At 31.8% G+C, this 11937-nt stretch overlaps 2 protein-coding genes across 4 annotated transcripts; both read right to left on the reverse strand.

Annotated features, from left to right (window-relative positions):
- Positions 1 to 2895: 2895 nt before the first annotated feature.
- On the reverse strand, positions 2896 to 6428 carry LOC108330057 (uncharacterized methyltransferase At2g41040, chloroplastic). Of its 3 annotated transcripts, none has more exons than XM_052876943.1 (8): positions 6193 to 6428; positions 5832 to 5932; positions 5596 to 5736; positions 5258 to 5339; positions 4849 to 5042; positions 4616 to 4727; positions 3418 to 3522; positions 2896 to 3219 (listed from the first exon to the last, which is right to left on the reverse strand). In XM_052876943.1, the coding sequence occupies exons 1-8, from the start codon at positions 6334 to 6336 to the stop codon at positions 3130 to 3132; spliced, it is 969 nt and encodes a 322-aa protein (XP_052732903.1). In that variant the 5' UTR covers positions 6337 to 6428; the 3' UTR covers positions 2896 to 3129. The 3 variants fall into 3 exon arrangements, with proteins under 3 accessions (XP_052732903.1, XP_017420004.1, XP_052732902.1); XM_017564515.2 differs by having other exon boundaries at positions 2896 to 3203; positions 6193 to 6422; XM_052876942.1 differs by having other exon boundaries at positions 2896 to 3203; positions 5832 to 5958; positions 6193 to 6323.
- Positions 6429 to 9208: 2780 nt separating this feature from the next.
- On the reverse strand, positions 9209 to 11468 carry LOC108331258 (probable flavin-containing monooxygenase 1). The gene is made up of 5 exons (XM_017565906.2): positions 10963 to 11468; positions 10475 to 10712; positions 10175 to 10350; positions 9719 to 10077; positions 9209 to 9592 (listed from the first exon to the last, which is right to left on the reverse strand). The coding sequence occupies exons 1-5, from the start codon at positions 11401 to 11403 to the stop codon at positions 9241 to 9243; spliced, it is 1566 nt and encodes a 521-aa protein (XP_017421395.1). The 5' UTR covers positions 11404 to 11468; the 3' UTR covers positions 9209 to 9240.
- Between the last annotated feature and the right edge of the window lie 469 nt (positions 11469 to 11937).

An 11937-nucleotide genomic window follows, 5' to 3' on the forward strand; every position in this document is an offset into this window, starting at 1 on the left:
TTGCAAATTCAGCCATTTACATGTAGCTTCTTATCTATGTTTTAATAAGCAGTATACGACGAAATGTTTGAAACTCGATTTGACCGATTAGCTTAGGAAATTAATTCTTTTTGAAACTCGGAACCACCATTAATAATAACACATTGTTTAAAAATCATAATTCATGGAAAGAGGGATCTTTTAAAGAGTTTATATTGAAAAAAGATATAATATCAAACTACCAAACATTTACAAAAATATAATATCATTTCTAACTCAAAAATTAAATTTTAAGTCAATAATTTTATGAACTTTTTTTTATAAGATATTTAACTTTTCATTTCTATCTAAAATTTAAACTTTCACTTAAATTCTTAACAAGAAATAATTTTTGAAGATAAAACTTTCATCAAGATAAACAATACTTAAAATTTTTAATTAGAATTATTTGAGATAAATAAAAACATGTATATTATTAGACTACAACTGTTAACTATGATTTTTTAAACTTTTAAATTACTTATTCTTAAAATTTGATGGTTTAATATATCTTTAGGAGTATTTATATTATCTCTCATTAAAAAAATTTTATATCTATTTAATAAGATGAAAATTTGTAATTTTTAAAAATGTTGAACGATGGAAGTAAAATAAGACTTCCAGAGACCGATACCGAAATGCAACCATTTTGTTATAACTGAAAGCGAATTTAAATGTTTTAAGAAAATATCACCTTACTCTTCTTGATGTCAAATCATTATTTAAAACTCAAATATGTTACATTATTTATTAAATTGTGTAGAGCCTTAAATGAAAACATAATAGTTTAATAATTTATCTACACTATCATATAAAAGAAATGTCCACTCAATGTTTTTTTTAATGTTATATTTTAATTAGACAATTTTACCTTTTAATAAATAAAAAATAATTTATGCATTTAATAAAATAGGTAAATGAATAATTTTTTTCTACTTCAAAATAATTAGATAATTTTTTTAAATAATTAATTACATATTTATAAATCAAATAAAATAATAAAAAATTATATTATTTTAAAATTATACAATTTTAATATAAAAAAATTGTAAATTCAAGTATTACAAACATGTAGAAAATTAATGAAAATGGTGACAATTAAGTTTATTATTACATTAAATATGTTTTTAATTCTTAAACCTATGTTTTTATTTTTAAACTTACACATAAAATTAGAAATTGTTCGTATAACAAACTTTGGTATATTTTGGTTTCAAAATTTTAAAATTAAATTAATATAATTTTCTTAATCAAGTGGTGTTAATTTTTTTTATGTGTTAAAAGATCTTCCAATCTTATATTTAAATTAAAACGTATCAGAAAGTAAAAATAACTTAAACTTCAATCTAAAAGGTCACTTGACACGTTAAAAAAAAATTAAAACTTGATTAAAAGAATTATATATATATATATATATATATATATATATATATATTCATTTTTAAAATTTAAAAACTATATCAAAGTTTTCAAACATTCACAAATTAAAAATTCATATTAAAGTTTAAGACTAAAAACATAATGTTTTTTATACAGTAAAAGATTATTCAAATTAAAATTAGAAAGTGGAATCCGATTGGTTGGAGTATGGAAAAAACTTCACAATCTATTGAACACCACAACAGTTAAGTAGAGTTAAAACGTAATCAATACAATAACTACTATTGATGATTGATTAAGGTAACATTAATGACTATTAAGAAGTAAATTAATATGTTTAATTATTTTAAATCCTATAAACAAAATGTTTAATTTTGAGTAAGACAGACTTTTCATAATTTGATTACTTTAAACCTTCGTAAAAAAACATATCTAACTTAGTGGAGAGCAAAGAGAAGAGTGAACTTTCGTCCAGGAAAAGTGAGCACGTCCCAGTCCAACAGAAACAACATGTTACTGGATAAAAAGTATACCAAATGTATTAGTTTATTAATGCACAAACATATATATATTTTCCACAACTAAAGGCAACCAAGAATTAACAAATTTTAGAATTTTAATGTAAATGGAGCAGTAGATTGATTAGTGAAAGTGAACATGTGCATATTCTGAAGTGTGTTTAATTGATATAACAGTTACCTATAAAAGATCCATATGTGGGCGAAAGCAGACACGATCGGTTTTCGAGAAGAAACAGAAGGCGAGTCAGCGAATGAGCCGCACGAGGGGCTCATTCTGCAGTGGCCGGTGCTATTCTACCTCAGCTTCACCTTCTTCTACTATTTTAATTGGATGCCCACTCCCTTCTGTACTATTTATCTTATTGCCTTTATTTTAAAGCCCATATCACGTGCATGTCCTTTTTCATGGACCAAATACTGGATTATAGTCACTTCTGTTTCCCTAGAATTTCTTTTGCTTATTTTAACTCATAAAAGAAATTTACTGGTTGTGCCTTGTGCCCTTCAACAAAGTTAATTTTAAGAGATAATAGTTTGCTTCAGTTATTGTGTTACTGTGCAACACTAGAAAACTTTGCCTTGTTAGTTTTTCTATTAAGGGTAGTCGTAGTATGATATCAAATGTCGTTTCAAATTTTGAATGTAACGACCCCTGAGGACATACTGCAGTGTTTGGCAACCAATACAAGATTTGGTGATAATAGCACTATTGCAGCTCCCAAAATGTCAGGAAAATTTTCTGTTTCGAAAAAGCCACTTAGATGGAATCTTTTTGAAGCTAGATTGGTTGAAGTTCTAGCAGAAGTACTTGAAGCATGAAATAAAAGCAGAACTGCTTGATTGGTCGTTTCTAATTTCACAAGATAGCACTTAAGATTCACAAAGTCACATGTAATAGCTTTACTTGTCAATAACTCTCCTCCGAATCCTTGACATGATCTTTGCTAATCAAATTTCTCTTTTGGCGCTTACTCAATTCTCTGTAAAAAATGTCAAAATTCAAAGTTATACAGGGGATTCATGCATGAAGTATTTTACAACGTGTGAGCCTTTACATCAGACCCGGATTTTTACCTTTTCATTTCTCGTTTATTTACAATTTCTTTAATACAGAAGGAATTAATAAATGTTATTGTAAACAGATCAAACTTATTTTTATGGCTTCTGAGCTGTAAACATAATAAAAGCCTGCTGAGTCTTGCTTGAGTAATTAGTAAGACCACACGAAGTGCAAAGGTCTCTGATCTCTTCCTCTGTTAAATAGCCATAGCCTTGTGGAGTCCTCTACAAACCAAAAGACCTTTAAATCAACTTGGTTGGGATTCAAGGTAAACTCGTTAAATTGTGGAACAGATATTTCATTCATGGATTTAAGATATAATCAAGAACTCTACGTCACACTAAAAGACAGGCACAATGAACATTCAGCATGCAAAATGTTGACACTTAAGATTATAATAATGACAGGAAATTGAATATAATCACGGCCTGAGTTTACCTCTCTGAAAGGGCGTATAAACCAGGGAGTTGATGAACTGTAACGCAGAAAAGTGCTTCCAACAAAAACTCCACCACTTCTTAGTATCCGGGTGATTTCAGCAACCTATAGAAAGTTTACAGTGTTATCGTAAAAATTAAAATGTTTAAGTAGAGTTAAACAAATATTTGGAACAACACGCAAATATATGGATAGAATAAAAGTCAACACTACAAAAAATGTGCAATCCAATAAGGAAATGAGCGGTTCATGATTATTTAGTTTAAAATTAGGGTAAATGTAAACATAAAAATTTAGGATAAATTTAGGCTAAGTTATTTTAAGTAGTGCAGACAACTGCAGCATTGGCATTTTGAGGCTGCTGCAGGAACTAATTTTCCATGTTTCTTCTCTTCACATCCAGTACAAGTAATAGAAGATCTGTCAGTGTGTTTGATTCAGCTTATTTTGAAAAAGATAATAATTTATTTTTGCTAGCAAAGAAAGCCTAAGAAAAATAAGCTACTGTTCTCCAAAATAGTTTTCAACCAGTGTGCACTTGAACAATTATCATGTATGTGTTTATACATCTTATGCACATTACAGGCACATATATTGTTGACCAATAAAATCAGAAAGAAAATAACTACCATTAATCCATCTGTGCTCCAATACAAAAATTAGATTCAATTATTCATTCAGGAAAATTTTATAAAGTGGAAATCTATGTCAGCTTTGTCTGATATCTGTCAGGTTCCTCTTTATAATCTCTTTCTATATCTCTGGAGGAAAGAGTCCAGCTTTATGATGCAATACTTTAGTTATTTTATGACATTGAAGCAATAACTGTTCTGTTTAGCAAACATTTTCTCAGAAGAACAAATTAAAAAATGTATTTGTATTATAAGAATCTCAGCAAAATATATCAGTTTTAAGCTCACATGGTAATTATGCAAAAGGTTGAACATATTATGAAGTAAAAATGCAGCAAAACAGAATGTAAGAAGTAATAAGTACTTACAATAGCAAAAATAAACTATACATGGAACTTAGGCATGCAGAGAAGACATGCATTTTAAGAGTGAATGAAAGGACAGTCTTTTTAGGTAGAGAACTGGTTCGTGCTTTTAATTGACATGCGCATACACACAGTGATATCAGTCTGATGAACAGGTTACCCGAACCCAAACAGTTCATCACATAAAGACACAGCACTTACAGCATTGGAGGGAGATGGCCAGCAATGCAAAGCTGCACCAGCATGAACAGCATCAACTGAACCTGATGCGAAGGGAAGCCTAGAAACATCTGCCCTTACGAGAGCAATATTACTGCAAACAACAAAATGAAACACTATTGAGTGCATCTGGGTCTCAAATAGAAAAACAATGAACATTTGATTCTTTAGCTGCATTAAATTCAAAATAGAATACATGAAGAGAAAAAGAATACGTGGTTGAAAGTGTGTCATCTTTCTTAATGAAATCATAACATTGACGAAGCATATTTTCAGAGAAATCTAGTGCAACGACTCCGGAATAGGTTCCAGATTTTACGAATTTTCTGGAAAATAAACCACTGCCACAGCTAACATCAACAAGAAGTCCACCTCTAGCAGATTTAAAGTACTCTTGAGCCATTTTGAACTGCATCATAAAGAATATGTAACAGTCTCAATACGCATTGCATTACTATGAGGTAAGCCAGATGAACAAAACAATATAGAATCTCAGCTTCACCCTGTTGCGATATATATGTACATGTATGTGTGTTGGTGCATATATATATATTTAACGCCTGTCATGCAGTTAAAATGTTTCAATACTTGAAAAATGAAATTCATGTTTCATTGAATGCATACCTCTTCATCAGGACCAGGAAAGCCACTTTGCCTGAAATTCTGACGCCATCCTCTTTCATATAAGAAGGAAACAAGGGGACTCCTAATAACAGTTTAAACGCAAATGAAATCATAAGAACTTTCCCAAACAATCGTGGCATGCAGAATTAGACTACAACTAGTGCCACATGTAAAAATAACTCACAAAAATGGAAAAAAGAAAAAAAAACATGTATCCTCTAAAAAATTTACATGGAAAATTAGACACATAACAAGATATTGTTGATAAACAGGTATGTGCAACATATGATAATAGTGGTAGCAATGACAATAAATTGGAGTCATATCACCAATCATACCTGAAAAGCTCAGTCCGAGCTGGTTGAATTTCAGTGTAATCTTTCAATCCAGCAGTCACAGTCAAATCCAGATACCTGTCCTTGCTAGTGTATGACTTCTTACATATCTTACACATGAAACCAGATCTATAAATTGCTGATCTGAAGCTCAAAAACCATTTGGTTAATCACTACGACCCTGGAATTTAGACACGTAATAACCAAATACACATGCCGCCATGCATAAACCAACTTACAAATTCAGACCAGGAGAGCCTTTTCTTATCAATGGTTCATAACATATTGGGCAAGCAAACACATCTGCTTCAACTGATTGATCCTGCTGTGTATGCAACTCCTGAAGGAAAAATAAAAAAAGAAATCCTTCCAACGGGAATTAAACAATCATGTGACACAGTCGTTCCAGCAGAACAAAATAACTCCAAATAGCTCACAGAAGAAAAAAATTGAAATGCTAAACCATGATGATACCATATATATTTATTAAATTGGGTTTCTAAGAAAAATATCAATCATAACCAATAAGCTAAATGAAATGAAGGATTATGACAGGTATATAACGAACATGATTGAAAGGCAGAGGGAAAGCGAGTATACCGTTTCCGCTGCAACTGCGGAGATTGCAGGAATGGTTCTCTGGGTTAGGGAGTGGAAGCGACGAGGGCGAAAGTGGGATTTGGAAGAAAAGCGAGGACATTTGAGAAATTGTATTTGATGCAGAGGAGAAGTAGCGACGGACATGACTCTTGCAGAATGAAGAAAATGGGTGGTAATCACTAGCTTTTGCTTCTTTTTTTCGTTCAGCTTCTTCCAGCAACTTGTTCAATTGCGAGCCAGAAAAATAATAAAATTCGAAACCAGAAAAAAAAGAAAAATACAAGGGGAAAGTTACATTTTTTTCAACACAATTTTTTTGCCAGAACATTGTGCTCTAGTTTATGATGTAAATGATCATCAAATGTTCATTCGACGAAGATGATTTGAGAAAAGGTGGAGGGATAAATTTGAAAAGATTTAAAAATAAATTGTATGTTATATGTTTAAACAACCGATTTGATAAATATAAAAAATTATTTTAAGAAATAGAAATTAAATATTATTAAAATATTTTTAAAGATAAAACTAATATAAAATTATATTTATTAGTAGAAATTATTTTATTTAAATAAAGTTAAATTAAACTTAAGTAAAAAAATAAATAAAAAGGGGCGTTGACTGAATGAAACCCCTAAAAAAAATAATTAAATAACACAGTCACTATTTCATAATCAAAAGAAACAAAATGTGTCAATCCTCTTCATGGAAGATAAATGAAATGATTTTATTAATCTTATATGAATGTACATCTATTTCATTCACCTTCCTCCTAACAACATTTTGATTAGTAAAAGTTTAACGAATAAACCAGTCAACCAATGCAAATCTATAAATAGGATGTAACAAGGAATTGAAAAAAGAACCTTGTGCTCGAAATTGGGGATAGAAGAGTGAGGAGGACACTGCCAAACATGGCAGTGCGAGAGGCGACAGCACAAGAGGCAACGACAACGTGAGAGGTGACGGCGACAACGACAACACGAGAGACTATGACAATAGCGACAACATGCGAAGGAACGGGAAAACATAACCTACGAGGTAATGGCTACGACACTCACGCCCTTGGATGCAAAGACAGAGATATCTCACACGAAGATGAAAGTGGAGGGCACGAGCAACAGACAACACTTCCCATTGAATTTTAGTTGCATTATCATTCATACTTAGTTTAGGCGATTTTCATGCATTATTGCATTATTTGAGGATTGCATCATGTGTTATCTATCTTTCGGATCATATACTTGGATTTTGTGTCTTTCTTGTAAACAGGAGCTTTTAGGTGTTGAAATCACAATTTGGAGATAGTTGGTGTTAAGAATGAAGCATATCGTATTGTACCGCTATCACCCCGTGCAATCAAGAGCATCATCTGGAACGGGCAAGCGTACATTGACATCACTCTAACCGTCGACTTGGGGTTCTTCTTTGTTCTGAATAACGATCATTTCTCTCTCTCGATTATGTGTGCGCCTTCACCTTAACCTTCACACAATCTAGGTGCGACAATGAATGGATTTGGATCACATGTCGTCCAACCACCACATGATTGATGAAGCTCACTATTATTGTCCGATTTTCCATAAGTTGAACATTCAATGGTTGTTATTTTCATTCCACCACAAAAATGAAGAAGAGTAGAGGTTGAGGCAAACTTGAAGAAGAAGACGAAATGCAAGTTAATTAAATTTGTAATACTTATATCCATGTTAAATGATTTACAAACATGTCAAAATATTGTATATAAACAAGTCAAATTTTGTCAATAAAATTAGCCACCAAAATATATTGGTCGCTAAATTTTTTTTCCATTGATATAGCCACCTAAAAATATTTTAATTAAAATAAAAAAATAACCTATTATAGATTTAAAAATAATGGTTGATATATTATCACATTTGCAACCAAATTAGCACCAATTTTTTGTGAATGGTTTTACATGACATGTTAATTTCTCTTTTGTAACTGTTATATTTAAAGAAGTTATTATAAAGGTTTATGGTAACATATATGAGAGATATTACAAAAAAAATATATAATCGAGGTTTCTATAATTGGAAATGATGATCACTTAAAGGAACTTTGAACAATCTAGCATATCAAAGTGATGTCAATGTTGGTGGTATTCGCTATAAAAACCATATAGTCTCCTTTTCCTCTCATGGCATGAGTATTTGGGAACTTTCTCATTAGTAACATTCTCGTATTTCTTTATATTTTAGTGTTCCTAAAAGTATATTATGATCTATTAAATACTTAATAAATTTATAATTTTTAATTGAGTTCGTAAAATACTATTATTTTATAGTTTTATAATTTTATACCAACATGTTGTGATAGAGTTACATGATAATTGAAGACAAAATGAGAAGTAAAAAAATGAGAAACTAATTAGGTATTTAGATAAACTTGTAAAGTGTAAACGAAATATGGGATAAACTTATGTAATTTTGTTAGGAAAACAATTGATGGAAGCAAATTTACCTTCCATGGAAATGTAGGAACATAGTCCATTAGCAATTTAATAGCATTGCCTCTGACTTACCTTTGCCTTTGTGATACCAATGATCTTATTTTGTTCTTCCTCTTGGCCAATCACAATAGTTAACCTCACACCTAATTCCTAAAATAAGTAACTATGGTGTGGTATTTGATACTGGCATTTGATACAGGCTGATCGCCCTCATTTTCGTAACATCAAGGTAATTATTGATTTAAAATTATAGCTTTTGGTTGACGGTGGATGAGTTGAGTGATGAGGTAATTTACAGGAGTGTACTAATTGGACCAATGAAGATAAGTTGAATGATAATCATGGACATTGGACTTTTGTTGTGAAATATGGTTGCAGAGTTATTGTTTCTGTGATAGTTGTCAACATTTTAGGAACCATGCTGAGAAATGAATTAGCATGAGTGTATGGTCAAACCACATTTCATCAAATTGTAGACATATATGCAAGTAACTTACAATTTGTGCAATTAAAGAGGCATACAAATTGTTATGGAAGAGATGCATCGACCAAACAAATCATATAATCCTTTCAAATTCTCATTTACGAGTAAGGCCAACATAATCAGCGGGACCATAAGGTTCAAACAATTCTTCAAAAATCCCATTCTTCCTTTTGGGATTATGCTTCATGTCTTTGCAAAGTTGATCGTGATAACAAATGCCAAAATTATCAAAACATGATTTCCCAAAATATGTTCCTGCATATTGCTTCATGTTGTCTTCCCACAGTTTCACCTCCTTCTCCATTGCTCTTATACTTGGCACTTCAATGTTTCCATCCAAGAAATGTGCCACCCATAAGCTTTTCATTTCTGAGGCAAAAATGTTAGATGCACTCTCTGCATATCCTATTATTGCCAACTGTGGAATCCGAGGGTGAATTATTTGTCTGAAGCAGTACAACGTAGGCCATGGTTAAATTTTTCATATTACTCAAATAATTCAACATGCCAAAACCAAATCTATTGACAAAGATAAATTAACAAATAATATTTCATACAGATTTTAGACTGACCTGTAGAGAGGAACTGTGGAAGTTGCTGGCCCAAGGATGTGATTTTGGAATATTGGGGATTTGAAGATGTTTTTGATTTTTTCATCACCTTTGTATCCAGTTGCAAAAATGACTATATCAGTTTCTAAGGGTTTGGTTTCTCCATCAATCACCACACCTTCTCTGCAAAAGCTAAAGCTTTGTGAATTCTTTATGAGGATGCTTCCTTCCTTCAATTTGTCAAAGAAGTTATCAGGCAATACTCCAAGCAGACATGAGGAGAGGTCATGAAGAAAGCTGTGACTAGGTACCAATCCATACTTCTTCAATGGCAACTTCCATTTCAGAATGTTTTCTAATACTTTAGAAATTCCCCATCTCTGAAAGTTAATAATAAAATTATTGAAATCAGTTTTTGCAGATAACTTGTTTGAAAGATAGTTTTCTCATTTTTCAAGTAGACACAGAAAAGTTTACCAATGGTGAAAGTAAAGTGGCCACAAGGCTAAGAAGGAAGGCTTCTCCTGGCTTGTGAACAAAAAGCTCTGCAAAGCGGTTAAAATATAAGAATCCAACAATAACTCCCCAAGTGTTGAAATCTGGAAAAAACCAGTATGCAGTCCTTTGGATAATTGTGCAAGGATGCATGACTCCTGCAAAAGTGATTTGTGGAGTAAAACATCAGAAGGGAAACATTGAGAAGTACTAAACTAGCCAAACTGAATAAATTCTTCTGCAGGTTGAGTAGAAAATTTTGCAACCAAAACAATTTCTCACCATTTGCATTTGCACATTCAGTTGCAAGATCAAGAGCAGATTTATGTGAGCCTATTACTGTGATTCTTTTTCCTCTGATCAATTCAGCAGCAGTGTCATTGTCCAGATTGGAGTAGTCCATGGAGTGCATAACTTTGCCATAAAAAACTTCTGGACCTTGTCCCGGTGGGAATTCAGGAATGTTTGGAAGACCACTGTATTTTCCAATGCAAAGAACAACAAACTCAGCCTTGTGTACCTGTTCATACAAATGTTCAATTCAGTATATCATTAAAAAAAAAGACACCATTGTAAATGATAAAAAGAATCTAAGAAACATGTCCCTTTTCTCATTCTTTGAACTCAAACTTAACCTCCAAGCCATTCAACAAAATGATGTTTGTGCATACATAGCTAGCAAGAGAATACCAGAATCTGAAGGAGATACTTATTAACAGATCAAGAAATTGACAAATGAAAGCAAGACTTGCTTAGACATACATAGATACCTCTAGGGATAAATTTTTGGTATCTTGCACAGTAATATGCCAAGTTCCTTTGGAGCAAAAGGGTCTGCCATTACCACCCCACAGTTCCCATGACTTCATTTCTTCAGTAGACTCTCCTCCAACATAATCTATATCAATGACTTTGGAGTTGAATCTGATGTGAGGAATGAGGGAAAAATGTTGAGCATAGGAGTTAAGATAATCTAGCATTTGGTTGTGACTTGGATTATCTTCTTTCACTGAAGAAGGCCATGGAAAATCCATGAACCGGTATGCTTGCTTATTGCTTTGGAGCTTGGTGGACTCCATAGTGTGCCTCCATAGCCCTCCAGCGCCATCATCAGCTTCAAACACAGTTGGGTTAAATCCAAACTGCAGAAAGTATTTGCAGGCGACAAGGCCACTGGTTCCTGCCCCTATAATTGCAACTCTTCTTTCCATTTCACCTTTGCAGAGACAACAATTGCAAGCAACTCTTTGATCCAATGCTCAAATATTCAGGGGAAATGCTTTAAAACTATATTAATCACTTGCTGGGTGAATATATAGATGAACTGATGCGTTGACTGAATTATATAATTATCTAGACAAATTCAATTGCATTGTAATTTCAGTAAAAATTACATTGTATTTTAATTAAATTTTTACGAATTAACATCTTGTTTTAAGCATATTTTTTAATTTCACGAATTATATTCGAGTTTAGTAAGTTCTATCTAGGAGAATTTATTTTTTTTTAAATTAAACAAAAAGTAATTCATTTCAGACTCTTTTTTAGCACTTATGTGATTCATTTCAGTTTATTATATATTTAGATCACTTCAATTTTTTTTAACAGCCTTACACATACTAAAATAATTTTAAAAAGATTAAAAACTTAGTAATAATGTTCTTTGCTAAGATGTTTTAGTTATTTAGCTCATATAATAATTTATCTAAATGTTCTTATAACTATTTCTATCGCCAATCATTACA

The sequence above is a fragment of the Vigna angularis genome, chromosome 4 (assembly GCF_016808095.1).
Source record: "Vigna angularis cultivar LongXiaoDou No.4 chromosome 4, ASM1680809v1, whole genome shotgun sequence".
NCBI lineage: Eukaryota > Viridiplantae > Streptophyta > Magnoliopsida > Fabales > Fabaceae > Vigna > Vigna angularis.